The sequence below is a fragment of the Micromesistius poutassou genome, assembly GCF_964030765.1.
Source record: "Micromesistius poutassou genome assembly, chromosome: 22".
Lineage (NCBI taxonomy): Eukaryota > Metazoa > Chordata > Actinopteri > Gadiformes > Gadidae > Micromesistius > Micromesistius poutassou.
Genome location: NC_140292.1, coordinates 6,296,579 through 6,312,295, shown reverse-complemented (window position 1 = coordinate 6,312,295; position 15,717 = coordinate 6,296,579). Strand labels below are relative to the sequence as shown.

Here is a 15,717-nt window from a genome sequence, read left to right as displayed (position 1 = left end):
CCGGTGGTGTTTGGGAATTACTCAGTCGACTAAGGACTGACTTAATTTAAAAGCTCAATAAGCCTATTAGGTCCTATTAGGTTATGTTGATAAAGTACCTCCTTTTTAACTAGAAACTAGAAACAAGTTCTGATGCCAGACATTCCTTTATTTCTTAACAACTTTCACAAGAGTTGACTCTTGAACTGCTGAACATTTAATGATCAACAGTAGATGAATAACAGTAATTATGTTATTCATGCAATGAGCTATGAATACTTATTCTTATTGTTGAAAATATTTTTTTTCAATAAGTAAAACTTGAAGGTCCTAAACCAGAAAAATACACCGTCCTTATTGAACCGATTTATCAACAGCACTCCATCTTCCTACTCCAGTTCCTACTCCTTTGCTCCACAACAGGAGCAGGACAGTTTCTTGACGCCGTACAGGAATATGTAGGGGATGATGCAGGTGTAGGAAGCTGCTATGTAGCTGGCCACCTCCACCACGATGGGAGACGTCTGGATGTTGCTGGAGATGCGCAGCAGCAGATGGGTCACCCAGCACACCACGAAGATGCTGGCTACCGCCACCACGCTCTTGGCCGCCCGCACCTGATTACTGGAGCCCGGGCTGGGCTTGGGTGCAGGCTTGGCCACCTTAACCTCCCCACCACCAGCACCACCATCCCCTTCACCACCACCAGCTTTGATGCCGGCTGCAGCGCCGGTTGCTGCGTTGCCCTCCTCCGAGGAGGCCTGGTTTCCCCCGTGCCCCTGGATGCGCTTCTGGCTCTGCATCAGCGTGACCACGATCCGCACGGTGGCGTACACGATGCCGGCCACGGGCAGCGCGTTGGCCAGCGTCAGGTACAGCGCCTCGTACGTCTGCTTGGCCTCCTCGCTGGGGTACATGTCGTTGCACTCCAGGGAGCTGCCGTTCTCGCCGTCCTCGCCTCCGCCGGCCTCCACCGCCACAAAGAAGTAGTGGGGGACGCTGAAGACCAAGGCCACGCCCCAGCTGCCGGCCAGCAGCCCCACCACCAGGCGCAGGCTGTCCAGCTGCACGGGCCCGCCGCCGCGTTTCAGTGAGCCCACCAGCTTCTGGTACCAGTACACGCTGATGAAGAGCGTGGAGAAGATGCTGCTGGTCTCGGAGAGGTCGGCGCAGAAGCGGAACACGGCGCAGTAGCCTTCGCCCAGGAACCAGCCGCCGGCGATGTCGGCCATGGTGTCGGGCAGGTCCACCAGGTAGTTGGTGATGAGGTTGGATACGGCCAGGTTGAGGAAGAGCAGCTCGTTGGTGCGCAGGGCGGAGAGGCGGGCCGGGATGGAGCGCACGGCCAGCCAGTTGTTGCCCAGCATGCCCGCCAGGAACATCAGGGCCCGGACGGCGGACTCAATGATGTCTTCGGCGTCCATCGGCCAGATGAGCGACAACACCAGTAGTGGTAGTAGCAGCAGTAGTAGTTTTGATGGTGGTGGTGGTCTCTGTGTGTGTGGCCACACCTTGACAGTTCAACTGTACTGTAGGTAAGGGCTTCCTTTGGGTTGGCTTTTGAAATGATATAAGGAGGCGGGTATCGAGCCATTCAGGCGTAATGGTTGGGGGCTCGTTTGTGCCCTAGCAATTATGCCAGAAGTGATTAAACGGTTGGGTCTAATTCAGAGGTCCCACCGGAATTCAGATTTTCCAGCTCACCCAACAAAGCAAGTTGTATGCGGTGGGTCCGAGACAATGTGCGATGTGGAAATTTAACGGATTGTTAAGCAACATCAAATTATAATTTGATTAATGAACCGACGCTTTACCGACGGTACTCTATAGTAGCGCTACCTTAAAACAAGTCAATTCGATTTGGAGGAAGATGATTAGGAAAATACAATTTAAACAAACAGTTGAAAGCCTAATGTTTAAGGCTCAATAAACGCTTCAATCAGGTTCAAACAAGTGTCCAGATTAATCTGATCATTCTCATAAACACATCGTCCTTCCCTTATATGGAGACGCATTAAACGGGATAAGCGTTCAAGAGAGTGGGCCTAGTGCGCGTCATTCAAAAGCTCCACCTTTAAATCAGACCGAGAGGGTCGATCCGCGACTGTTTCTGGGACGCTAAAATGCTAAAGTAAGTGAGTGAGTGTGCAGTTTTTCATTGTATGTGTTTCTTTTGGATTATGCGTTCGCCTGGCTTTGGTCTAACGGGAAATGAAAGAGGACAGGGATTTGTGTACATCGAGACGAATGTGTCGGTTGAAATGATCCACTGATGAGCGTGGACGGGACGGGACGAGAGGATGAAGCCAGGCGCGTTTATCCCGGTCTCTGCAGCCGCGTGTTTCCTCGTCGGCTCCACCACTTTATTCTTCGTCTTCACGTAAGTTATCGCAAATATGATCGATTTGTTAACTTTCGTTTGGATTATCGAATTGGGCATGTCCGGAATAACACGTGGGTGTGATATTGTAGCACAATTGTGTATCATAAAGCTGGAATAAAAACTATATTCGTCTAATTGAGCTTACTTATTCTTATTTTAATCATGCTGGATAAACGCACACAAACAAGAATTGCCTTTCATGTAAAACTGTAACTTGGGACACTTAAAAATTCCGAGTTGCTCCAATCGGAGAGCGCCTGTAGCATCCTGCTCAGAGTTGAACCTGAGCATACAAACTGTCCAGATGCTGTCATGCTAAAAAAAAAAAAGGGTTTCAGAGTGCACTGAGATTAATACATGCGTTTATAGGACATAATGTTTACCTATACTTAGAATTATATTGTTTTTATATATTATAATATCTCCACTCTATAAGTACTACACTGCAAGTCTTATATTGGCCTAAGTCAGTTATCTCGACCTGACTTTTAGCCATATTATAGGCAATATATGATATAAGTCAATAGTTGTAGGGGTGCATTCAATCATTTGTAATATTACATACAATAATACATATTACCAGTACGACAAAGTAATTGCAAAGTCATCTTAAAGTCCTTATAATATTTAAAGATTGTAGGGAAGGGAAACTCCTCTTATCTTATTCTTTCCCTTTTTCTACAAGCTTAAATATTCTGGATAGAATCATCAATCATCTATAGTCATTTTCATCATCAACCAAATAGCAATGTGTGGAGTCTATATATTTTCTATCCTGTTTTGGCTGAATGTGATGTTTATGCTGCTGCTTAGTCTGTTGATTATCTCCCATCTAATCTTGAAGTTTCCAGATTAAAAGACCAGCATCCTTATTGGGTTTACTTGGTTCAGTCTGGTGCAGAACATAACCAAAATGAATAAAAAGGTGTGACATTACTCACAGGACAATACATACAACCAAGGAACTGTGGTACAGTAGAGGTGAAGCATGAAGTTCTCATTAGAGCAGACATGACTCAAGACAAAACAGCTTTTGTCTGTGCATCGGAATGCATATCATCCAAAATATCACCTCCAGGTTCCAGTCACCCATTAGGTCATGAGAACAAGAAGTCAACCAAGTCTCCAAATCCTCCAGCTGGAACAGGCTGCTGTTGCTTTGCTTGTGCTGCCGTTTCCTGCTGGAGGTTTGAGAGCAGGGCTGGATGTTTGTCACATGCACCTTCATCTCATTAACATTGCATCTCATCACATAGTGGGACACGTTATAATACAATAGGGTGAACTATACACAGCCATGGATAGCAAAGATCTTGCTTGTCCTGAGTCCTGACCCACAAAACCTCAACTAGTAATGCATAGACTAAGAAAAAATGTCTATTTGATAAATAATGTGGCTAATAAATCCCTTGATTCCTCATCTTCAGCCAAAAAAGGATGCTGGCACATTATCAAAAGAATATAAATCTGACACACACACACACACACACACACACACACACACACACACATACATAAATACTGCAGTTGGGATGTTCGGGCCCGGTAATGAGATCACCCATCACAGAGAGAGAGAGAGAGAGAGCGAGAGAGAGAGAGAGAGAGAGAGAGAGAGAGAGAGAGAGAGAGAGAGAGAGCGAGAGATGTGAGAGGTCCATGTCCCTCGGCCACCCGCCTGACCGACTGACCCACTGCGTGGCTGCGGGGCGGTGTGCAGATTGCCGAGCGGCTTAGCATCCAGTGTAAGAAGGGAGGGGAGGGGGGGCAGGGGGGGGGGGGGGGGGGGAGGTTGATTTAACGCACAGCTCTCGGCCCACTGCTGCGGTTTCATTTGCCGTGGCTCCTACTCGCCGCGCTGCAGTGTAATGAATTGTCTCCCCCATCCTCCCTCCCTCCCTCCCTCCCTCCCTCTCTACCTCCCCCCCCCCCCCCCACACACACACACACACACCAGTAGTCCAGATGGACTGCATGAGCTCTGTACATGTACACTACAGTGTTGTGTACCGTGGGAGAGAAAAGGAGGAGAGCGCAGAGTACTTTTCACTGTTTATGCCATATATTTGATGTCTCACTTTGTATAGCCTATTGCGTGAGAGAGAGAGACATTGAGAGTGAGGGAGAGAGAGAGAGAGACATTGAGAGAGAGGGAGAGAGAGAGACATTGAGAGTGAGGGAGAAAGAGACATTGATAGAAAGGGAGAGAGACATTGAGAGTGAGGGAGAGAGAATGACATTGAGAGTGAGGGAGAGAGATATTGAGAGTGAGGGAGAGAGACATTGAGAGAGAGAGAGAGAGAGGGAGAGAGACATTAAGAGAGAGGGAGAGAGAGAGCTGTAGAAAGACGTAGAGAGAAAGAAGCCAGCTCACCTCTTCATCATGGTTCACTGTGTGGTGTCTGAGGTTTGAGTTAGAGCTGGCTGGGGTGGTCTCCACTAATGTAATGTAATGGGTCCTGTGTGAGGCAGGGGGAAAAGTATTAATTCATGTTAGAATCCCCATTCTTATCTTCTATGATGCTGAATTGATTCACAACTTCCCAAAAAAAATCACTTTTTTATTTTGTTTTAGGATTGCCTACTCTGTTTTGACATTATTGCACTCAGTTGATATAACTTTTTCAAATATAAAAATGGCATAACCTTATGCACTACTCTGCTGTCATGCCATCTTTTGAAGGCCTCTCTTCGCTGCACTCAAAGCAGACTTGTGTTGGATCCTTATGTAATCGGGAGTCGATTTTGAACTAGAAATCGTTTTGAGATAAAAAAAATCCATTTTGAGTCATTCGTGACCCCAAGTATTGAAGATGCATAGTGAGGTACAGAAAGATTCACACCCCTGGGACCTGCTGTGGCCCTGGTGAGCTGGTGAGCTGGACCTGGTGGTGGAATATTCAGAGCTCAATCAGTGGATACTAGAAGAGAGCACTCGTGTTTTGCATTCAACTCCTCGCACACACAAAAACTCGTGCCCAGGTGGGTTGTTCTGCATAATGGGAGAAAACAGTTTATGTTGTTTAACCTACATCACCTCTTTTGCTTGTTTTCCAAAACACGGTTACATAAACCATTGTTTGCCATTATTAGCCTTATGCTAGCGTTGTTTACCGTTGTGTATTTAGTTAAGTCCCGTTTTCTATGTTTTGTTATTCAGATGTTGTCGACGGCTTTGGAATATGAACTCAAAGGCCGCCACACTGAATGCATTATTGTGTGTGTGTGTGTGTGTGTGTGTGTGTGTGTGTGTGTGTGTGTGTGTTGCACAGCTTAATGTAAATTGTATGAGCGATGACAGTTTAAGCACATGTCAATCGTGTCCATAATAGTAAGTGAACTTGGATGTAAATCCCTCCCTTCCATCCACCCCTATATTCATCCTTACATGTATTCATCCACCTATATCCTTCCATCTAGCTACATCTATCCATATCATCCAATCCTATATCATCCATCTATATATGCATCCATCTCTCTATCAATATCTATCATCTATCACAAGCACTTTGAGTCTGCCTCGTGTATGTATCTATCTAGCTATCTCTCTTTCTCTCTCTATCTATATTCAACTCTCTTTATCCATCAATCTTTCTATATCCATCCACCTATCTATCTCTCTATCTCTTGTTCTATCTCTCTAGCTCAATCTCTCTACCTGTCTGTCTCTTTCTCTCTCTATCTATATTCAACTCAACTCTCTTTATCAATCAATCTCTCTTTATCCATCAAACTCTCTATATCCATCTATCTAGCTCTCTCTCTCTCTCTCTCTCTCTCTCTCTCTCTCTCTCTCTCTCTTTCTCTCTCTCTATCTATCTCTATCTCTATCTGGCCATCCAGCTCTCTCTATAATAGCATGAAATGTGTCTCTATAGAGTTGGAAGGGAGGGGAAGGATGGGGAGAGATGGGAGGGGTCCGCAGTGCCTTGGTCTATCTGTAATCCAGAGTTCATAATCCTGGGATTAGTGGGTTTGCATCTGGCGCTGCATCACCAGGCATTTCTCTGGGGGTACCCTTCCCCCACCCCCACGTGGGGGATGGGTGTGTGTGTATGTGTGTGTGTGTGTGTGTGTGTGTGTGTAGAGTAGGAGGGGTGGGGTCATTTCAATGTAACCTCAGGTAGATCAATCCTGACCTGGGATCACGTGTTGAACGATTTATATTACCATTATCATGATATGATATTATTATTATAGTATTCTACTATAATCCAGTCAACCGCGTCTCGTCTGGTCGGTCCCGCAGAGTCTGATTATAGTAGCACACGGGTATCTAATCTCACACAGCAGACTACAGGGAATCTGTAGTCTTTGGTTTCATTCAGCATTTATTTATTAGATTTTTTTTAAAGCAATCCACAGCAATTGTTGTCAGGCGAACAATAGAGTGTTATTTCTCTGAGCCTCCAGGGCAAATATACACATGGTGGTTTTTTCTATAGGAAGCCTATTGAATGGCCAGGGACCTGGGCCCAGTAGATGCTGGCTATATATATATACATTGTATATTTTCCACCGGTGGCTGTTGCAGAGTCTTAAGGGGGAACTGCTGTATACATAATTCAGAGCCAACCGGTGAATACTTGGAGCGTTTTTTGAAATATTAAGTTGAAGTTCCCAAGAGTCTCTTTGTGGCGATGTTAGCAACTTTCTTATATTAAGTGTTCTCGGGTGATAGATTTAACTTGGTTTCAAAAGATGGATAACTGCATGAAATATTGAATTTAGCAGGTGGTAACCGCACATTGATCATGGCTTTTTGTGGATGATGGGGGAGAAAATGAAAGGTGATAGGGGAAAATAATAGGGTACTATAGGGTAGAGGAAAATATAAAGTCTTTATTAAAAGTACCAATGTTGTTTTTTCTACTAAAGCATAGCTGGTGGTTTTCAATTGTATCGTGGTTGAATTACCTTTATAATAATAATAATTCTAACTGCCACTATCTATTTTCCAATGGTTTAGGAAAGCTGATTTACTTTACAAATAAATGTGCATGAGGACATTTCTTAAAGCTGTACATACTGTATATAACCATGTATACATCCTATAATCCTATTGACAATAAATCTATAAAAAACACCAACCACGATAGACCATGTTTATATAGATGAATATGATACTCAAACAAGAAAATTGTATCTTTGATTATATGATAGGAACTGGAGGAAAGCATTTTCCATGGACACAGCAATCAACGTGTATATCAAATGTGTGAATCAAATAGATGTATGCGGAAATCCTCTGCAGAAACGCCTTCAACTTGTCTGAGAAAAGATCTTACAACTGGGCAAGCAACTATAATGAGCTACATGCTGGGGCCTCTCTATTAAAACCAGTACTTTGCCCTAAATTGTCAACTCAAAACATTGGTCCACCATTAAATGCCTCCACATGCTCCTTTAACACTATTTCTTTGTGTGAATTTATAGGTGCCCGTGGCTGGCCCTGACTATTTCCCCTGCCTTGCCGCCATGCTGTGCCATCCTCTTCATCTTCGTTCTGGCCAACTTCTCCATGGCAACCTTCATGGATGCGGGCATACTCCCAATGGGTAGAGTAGTCAAGCTAACAGCTAACACGCACACTCTGCAGCTAAAGCCCCGGCAAACACTTACTGTTACTATAGAGCAACAGAAAACCATGAAGTTTGCAACCTTTTGCAAACGTTACGGTTATATACGGTGGTGAAAAAGCCTACGAACTGGACGGATACTACCATTTTCTTTTGTTTTCGGCTAAAGTTTGCAAAAGATCGCACACTCTTTTACGATTCTGACACCGTTTTCCACCGGGGCTTTCGCTCAGAAAAGACGCTCTATCTCACGGTCGGCCATTGCTAAACGCGAGCGCCTTCTGACCCCGTGCTCCCACAGCGGACGAGGACGAGGACAAGGACGACGACTTCCGGGCGCCGCTGTACAAGAACGCGGACGTGAACGGCGTGCAGGTGCGCATGAAGTGGTGCGCGTCCTGCCACTTCTACCGGCCGCCGCGCTGCTCCCACTGCAGCGTCTGCGACCACTGCGTGGAGGTCAGTGGGCAGACGAGGGGAGTCTGGGGGAGAGGGGAGAGGGGAGATGGATGGGGGCGGGGGGGGCCTTGTACATCACTCAGACACTGAGGCAAAACCCCCGTTATGCACCGGGAGAGAGAGCCGTTTAGTTAGCAGACATTTTTGCTGCCTGACAAAAGGTGAGGCCGGAGAGAGAACAATCGATGCGGGAGGATCGATATCGTGAGTGAAGACGCGACGATTGTAACCCAGACGACTGGCTTTTTAACCAGAGACGACTTGAGACAACTGAGACAGAGTGCAGAGTAGTCAGTGGGAGGGCAAAAATATGAATCAAAATTCAAATTTCGGTGAATTCCACTCGACACTCAATCAATAGCATAGCAACAACGTTGGTTTGACCGAGAGAGGAGCCGGCGGGGGCCCGGGTTTGGAAAATTACGAACGTTAAACCACAGGGTGTGAAATGAAGATGGAAATTGGCTGGAATCGGTGAGGAAATCTGAAACGTGGATTAATAGTGTAGAAGAAGAAGGCAGGGGGGGAGAGGGATTAGAGATGGAAGAGAAGTGAAAATGTAACAGCGCGCGGGGAGGAGTAAATAAAAGGGGATTTGAGGAGCGAGGGGAGGGAGTGACGAACAGTGGTTGGTGAAGGGTAGGGAGAGGGAGGGAGAGGGAGGGAGAGGGAGGGAGAGAGCGAGAGAGAGAGAGAAAAAGAAATCCCATTAATCAGGTTAATCCCTGTCCCCCTAGATCCTTTGTGGTCTCTGTTCTAATGAAATCGGAGGGAATAGAGCCCCGACAGGCTGGGTTACACACAGTTTAATTACACTGCACCATGACCGGTCCCTCTTGATCCTTAAAGACATACATTGTCCTGTTCTCTCTGTTGGTTTGTACTGCTTTCACCGGCACCCCTAATTGTCTCTAATCCGTGCACTAATTTGTTCCTTGATCACAAAGGGCTAGTCTTATGCTTTGTTCCTTTTTTAATAATGGTACATTTCACAGCAAATTTGGTATTATTTCTGTACTATTATTTGTATTTATTCGTTTGCGTATTCGTTTTTATCTAATTAATGAACACTTCATACACATTCCTACACATTCCCATATCCTCCTCGTTTCTCTACATCTTCTTTCAACGCGTTGCTCCCCCATGCGTCCCGCCCGGTAGGACTTTGACCACCACTGCCCCTGGGTGAACAACTGCATCGGCCGCCGCAACTACCGCTACTTCTTCCTCTTCCTGCTGTCTCTGACCGTGCACATGGTGGCCGTGTTCTCCTCGGGCCTCCTCTACGTCCTCGCCCACCGGGCAGACCTGCAGGAGCTGCACTGCGTCGTCACGTATCCTTGCGCTGTTGGTTAGCTGTTTGTGTGTGTGTGTGTGTGTGTGTGTGTGTGTGTGTGTGTGTGTGTGTGTGTGTGTGTGTGTGTGTGTGTGTGCAGGCGCTTTATGTGTGTGCGTTTGCTTCTGTGTGCACTTAAAAGTTCTGTAGGTAAGATTCAAGAGTTGTAAAGAGACAGAGAGAGCAGAAAAGTGCAGCATATTGCATTTTGGAACCACAAAATGTTTTAAAATGTTTCCTCCCTCACTACTTGTCTCAGCATTTCACGCACCTGTGATTGACAGGCGGCATGGATCAGTTTCCCTGATTGGTCAGAACTAAGGTCGGAGAGGATTAAAATTGAAATGGTCTTACACAGAAGCAGGTGCAGTCAATGACAAACAGATATTCTCACAGAGCATTTCACTCACTAATAGCTGGCATATGTCTATGCCATTTCTAACAAATGACGCAAAAAATAACAGCTGTCTTACCTTCATCCCCTGTAATGTCCTTTGTGTGTTCTTATGTTTGTGCGTTTGTGTATGTCTGTGTGCGAGATACATGCCCCCCACAAATCACAAATGCCTCTATGCGTCTCTACATTTAGCAGGTGATATTCATATTCAAGTTATACTCGTGTTCGATTCGACACACTGCCCATTCAACTCTGTGTGTGAGGACGTCTCTGCTTGCCCTCCCCCCTCCGTGGTGCCTCATGTACACCGAACTAAGAGCGGCTGAGCGTGTGAGTTCCTTGACGGTGTTCCTGGTCTGGTGGTGGTGAGCATCTCGGGCCTGTTCCTGCTCCCCGTGCTGGGCCTGACGGGCTTCCACCTCTTCCTGGTGTCCAGAGGGCGCACCACCAACGAGCAGGTGCGGCTGCCCCCCCCCCGCTCGCAGATCACAAATCATAAATGCATAACATGATACGTAATGTGATACGTGTAATGTAACCGTTGTGTTACTCTTCGTAGATGATCTACCTATATGTGTGTGTAAAAAGATTCCAACCACACTGGTGTTTGCTGTAGCAGTGTACGCCAATGCATGGGGGCTGAACATATATCGATTTAATTCAACTCAAAAAGACTACCGTATTTAAAGAGAATTGAAGAATTGATAACCCTAACCCTAACACCTGACTCCTCTACAGACAAAGCCACACGAAATGTGGCTTTTGCATGTTTTTGCATGTAATGATAGGCTACATTTTGCATGGATTGATTTATTTTAATATGTACGTAGCTGGTGTTTAAACAAACTACTTTCGCCAATAACAATTTAAACAATTAAAATATTAACCACTGGAGCAGCATTAAAAAGCGTAAGTGTAAGCACTTCCACACTAGCAAGTCGTTCCAAACGCTGAACGCTACAAACGCTAGGCAGCACTTTATCCAGCACTCTTGCCTCATCTCCATAGGACACGACTCGCAAGGAAGCTTTTCTAGCAAGGCTGCAGCCTTCACATTGGCAGCCAGAGCCACGCCCCCTCCTATCTCTCCCCTTCAGACAGAGCCACGCCCCCCTCCATCCACACCTCCACTGGGTACTTTACTTTGTATTTTAGAATTTCTAAGACCTTCAAAAAGCTTTCATATATATTTACTGTTCCTCAGGTCACCGGCAAGTTCCAAGGCGGGGTGAATCCTTTCACACAAGGCTGCTGCAGCAACCTGGAATACCTGGTCTGCAGTCCCATCACTCCCCAGTACGTTAGCATCACTTTACCCACTCCTGGTCAACTTTCCCCTTCAAGTTTCACTTTCATTTTTAAGTTTCACTTTCAGTTTCACCTTCAAGTTTCCCAATCACTTTCATAATGTTGCCCTCGCCCCTCCCTCCCTCCCACACCAGGTACACATCCAGGCCTTGCAAGAAAACTAGCATCCACGTTCGCCCTCCGTTCGTGAGGCCCGGGATGGACCTACAGATGCCAGCTAAAGTCCGAGATAATGGCATCCAGGGCCACAACGTCCAAGTATGCATGCCCACACGCTCAAGCAAGCACCAACTTTTTACTCAGGGATTGTTCTGGAAGAACACCCACGCACGCACACACACACACCCACGCACACACACACACACACACACACACACACACACACACACACACACACACACACACTCACTCACACGCGCACTTCTATATACTATATACCTGCATATTAACAGGGCCATGGCTTACTCCCTGTTGTGTGGTTTTGTGTGTGTGTGTGTGTGTGTGTGTGTTCTTTCAGAACAACCCCTGAGTAATGCTGCGGGAAAAACACACACACACACACACACACACACACACACACAGGCCATAAACCTCTGCATATAAACAGGGCCATGGCTTACTCCCTGTTTGAGTGGTTTTGTGTGTGTGTGAGTGTGTGTTTTTCCCGCAATATTACTCAAGAGTCATTTTGAAATAATACACAAACACACACACACACACACACACACACACACACACAGACACGCACACAATAACCCTTTGCACATTAACAGGGTCATGGCTCATCCCTATTTGTTTGGTTTTGTGTGTGTGTGCGTGTGTGCGTGTGTGTGTGTGTGTATGTGTGTCCCCGCAGCGTTACTCAGGATTGGTTCTGGAGGAAGAGGCCTCTGAGCGAATCACCACTGCGCCCTCACTGCTCGCCAAACCGGACCACGGTCTGCTGAAGAGCCACCTGGACGGCAGACGGACCGCCGGTGCGTCCCCCCCCGTCTGACACCATGTTTACTACGTACACTACAACACACACCGGAACAGATCTCCTGGACACCCCCCCCCCCCCCCCCCCCCAACATCTCAAACGCTATATTAGCTGGCGGTACTTTTTGGGTCATGTAAAAACCGTCACGATGTTAACTAGCTGGACGGCACGCTCACAGATGGAGTCTGTCGCGTTGGTTAGACTAGATGTCGTTCAGAAGCTGTTGCCTGGAGTTGCCAGGCAACAGTTAGGGTTAGGGTTAGGGACCTTGAGTGACATTGTCCTTGGTCCATGGTCCTACCTCGTCCTAACCCTACGACTCCAGCCACTAGAGGTCGCTAATGGGAAAAATGACCTATGAAGGTTTGAATCCCGTTTCAAATTTTGTAACGGTACAATTCAGAATTCAGACGCAATGTGGTTTGCGTGACATTGGTTGTGCTTTCCAGAGCCGGGACACCACACCAAGACCATGATCCCGGTGTCCATCCCCACCGTGCCCCAGCTCAGACCGGTCCTGGAGGCCGTCTCTAGGGGGTCCTCGCCCATCTCTCCTGAGCAGGTTTGAGTCCCTCTGAGGATCAGTCCCGTTTGTCACACACACACACACACAAACAAGATAGGGTATCCCCGTCTCCGATCTTAAGGGGGACATATTATACCACCAGGTGTTTACCCTTACATGCCTCTTCTGACATCACAAGTGGGCGTGTCCACAGAGCAGCGTTCGCTACAGTCCACTGGGTAGGCTGGTAGACTGATCTATCCGGCATCCAGCACACGGCTTGTGAGGCTCACACTCACATCTGGTGGTATAATATGTCACCTTTAAAATGATGCTATGAATGCTATGAGACAACTGATTGCGACAGATGCTAAAGAGAGATTCAAGTGTACTGCTGTTTTATTTTATATAGAACCCAATCATTAGCCGTTTCTCAATTCGTGTTCTCGTGTACTTGCGTTCTCGATAAACGTCATCAGTGGCAGCCCAAGCACTGTTCCAATTCCAAGTACGCGAGAACGCGAGTACTGTCGTAAAACCCGGAAGTGTTCTCGATGCGTTCTCGATGAGGCCGTTCTACCGAGGATGCATCGGAGGTGACTCGTGTGGACTTGGGACCGTTAAATATCCCAGAATGCATCATCGAGTCCGCTGCTGTTCCAATTGCAGGTGCGTACTCGCGTTCTCTGAAGTCTGTACTTGAAAGTCCGGACTTGCCAAGTACGTACTTCCAAGTCCGCGAGTACGTAGTCCGCATACTTGGTATTGAGAAACGGCTATTGTAACCAAGCCATTGTCTGTACTCTCTTCTTACACCATCTCCGTGGTGCGTTTGTCGTCCAGCTGGGACAGCACGGGCCCCTGAGGGCCCCCAACCCCTCCCCCACGGGCTCTAAGACCAGCCCGGGGCGCTCCGTCTACCAGGAGCTCCAGCCCCTCTTCCAGACCCCCGGTGGCGGCGGCGGCGGCGGCCCCCCCGCCCCCCTCAACTCCCTCACGCTCAACTCCCGCTCCCTGACCCTGCGCCACGGCTCCCGCCACGGCCCCAGGGCCCCGCCCTCGCCGGCCACGCCCTCCGACGCCCTCCCCTTCCCCGCCTCCGCCGGCCCGCTGTCCGGCCGCGGCGTCAGCGTCTCCTACGACAACCTGCCGCGCCAGGGGGACCCCCAGTGGCTGGCCCAGCGGGGGATCCCCTCCATGAGCTACCACCCCCACTTCATGACCCTGGCGGCCGAGGGCTGCCTGGCACAGGCGCAGGGAGCCGCCGCCGCCGCCGCCACGCCGCGGCTCACCTACAGCCCCGTGTTCGCCGGGACCCCCGGACGCTCCCCGCAGCCTCGGGACCCCTCGCCCTCCTTCAAGGGGCTGTCATCGCGGGAACCGTCTCCCTCCTTGCAGGGGCTGGCCCCCAGGGAGCACTCGCCCTCCTACCATCAGGGGGTGGCGGGCGCGGGCGCGGCGTCCCCCACGGCGGGGGCGGGCTCCCGGGACCAGCCGGCGCCCCAGGCGCTGACGCCGCTCCGGTCGGCGGCGGCGCGCTACGACAGCCTCTCCAAGACCATCATGGCGTCCATCCAGGAGAGGCGGGAGCTGGAGGAGAGGGAGAGGATGCTGCGCACGCAGGCCGCCCGCAGCCAGGGCGTCCACCTCCACGACCTGGGCCTCTACGGCGCTGACCTGGGGGTCTACGACATCCCCTGCAGACGCAGCCTCCCGCCCGCCGTGGGCGGCGATAGCGACGACGGCGGCGGTGGCGGCGTCAGACCCCCCGTCGGGCCCTCCGCCCGGGGCCCCACCCCGCCGGCCTACGGCTCCCGGGAGTTCCTGATGAGCACGGGGATCCTGGGCTACGGGCTGACGCGGGGCGGGCCCCTCTCCAGCTCGTCCACGTCGTCCCTCACCCGGGGCCCCAAGACCTCCAGCTCCCCGCTGCAGAGCAGCAGCAGCTCCAGCCTGCAGAGCAAGGGCCGCTCCTCCTCGCCGCACTACGGCGGCGGCGGGGGGGGCCCCGAGAGACAGACCCCGCCCTTCCACCCCTCCTCCACCTCCACGCTGCCCCGGAACCTGTCCTCCTCCACCGGCTCCTCCGCCTCCTCCACCTCCAACTACGCGTCGCACTACGGCACCACCAAGCGCTCCTCGCTCAGCTTCAACCCAGACGGCGGAAAGGACCCGGGCTCCACGAAGTAGATGATTAAAATCTGTTTTTTATTTTTCTTATCCCTCAGTGATGAAGGGATGATTAATGGCCAGGGTGTTAAACGACACAGCTATGCAAAGTGAGTCTTGATCCGCCGTTCTACGGAGAATTAAAGTAGTATTATTTATGATGATAGTAATAATAGTATTCCGGAGTGGGTGGGTGGGGGGGGGGGGCGGGGGAGGTTTGTGTGACGAAGGTGAATTCAGGATATGCATTCTTCTTCTTGTTCTTCTGTGAATGTTTTTTTCACTGACTCCTGAGCCCTGACAAGACTGCAGTTTGTGTGTGTGTGTGTGAGAGAGTATTTGTGTGTGTGTGTGTGTGTGTGTGTGTGTGTGTGTGTGTGTGTGTGTGTGAGAGAGTATTTGTGTGTGTGTGTGTGTGTGTGTGTGTGTGTGTGTGTGTGTGTGTGTGTGTGTGTGTGTGTGTGTGAGAGAGTATTTGTGTGTGTGTGTGTGTGTGTGTGTGTGTGTGTGTGTGTGTGTGTGTTGAATGACAAGTGATGGTGACTCGGTGAGGGAAAACGCTACATTCAAAGCAAGAAATTCTCAGGATAGTTGAAGCTCTCTGAGAGAAGTCACAGAAACTG

At 49.0% G+C, this 15,717-nt stretch overlaps 2 protein-coding genes across 2 annotated transcripts; one reads left to right on the top strand and one right to left on the bottom strand.

Annotated features, from left to right (window-relative positions):
- Positions 1-380: 380 nt before the first annotated feature.
- Positions 381-1,403, bottom strand: ora5 (olfactory receptor class A related 5; the record flags this gene model as incomplete). The annotated part of the gene is made up of 1 exon (XM_084486385.1): positions 381-1,403. One exon carries the CDS (start codon positions 1,401-1,403, stop codon positions 381-383), a length of 1,023 nt encoding a protein of 340 aa, XP_084342511.1.
- An 876-nt stretch (positions 1,404-2,279) lies between these two features.
- LOC311367556 (palmitoyltransferase ZDHHC8B-like) lies at positions 2,280-15,115 on the top strand (the record flags this gene model as incomplete). The annotated part of the gene is made up of 10 exons (XM_084486384.1): positions 2,280-2,359; positions 7,796-7,917; positions 8,240-8,397; positions 9,559-9,731; positions 10,486-10,588; positions 11,335-11,426; positions 11,573-11,696; positions 12,295-12,415; positions 12,870-12,982; positions 13,769-15,115. 10 exons carry the CDS (start codon positions 2,280-2,282, stop codon positions 15,113-15,115), a joined length of 2,433 nt encoding a protein of 810 aa, XP_084342510.1.
- Between the last annotated feature and the right edge of the window lie 602 nt (positions 15,116-15,717).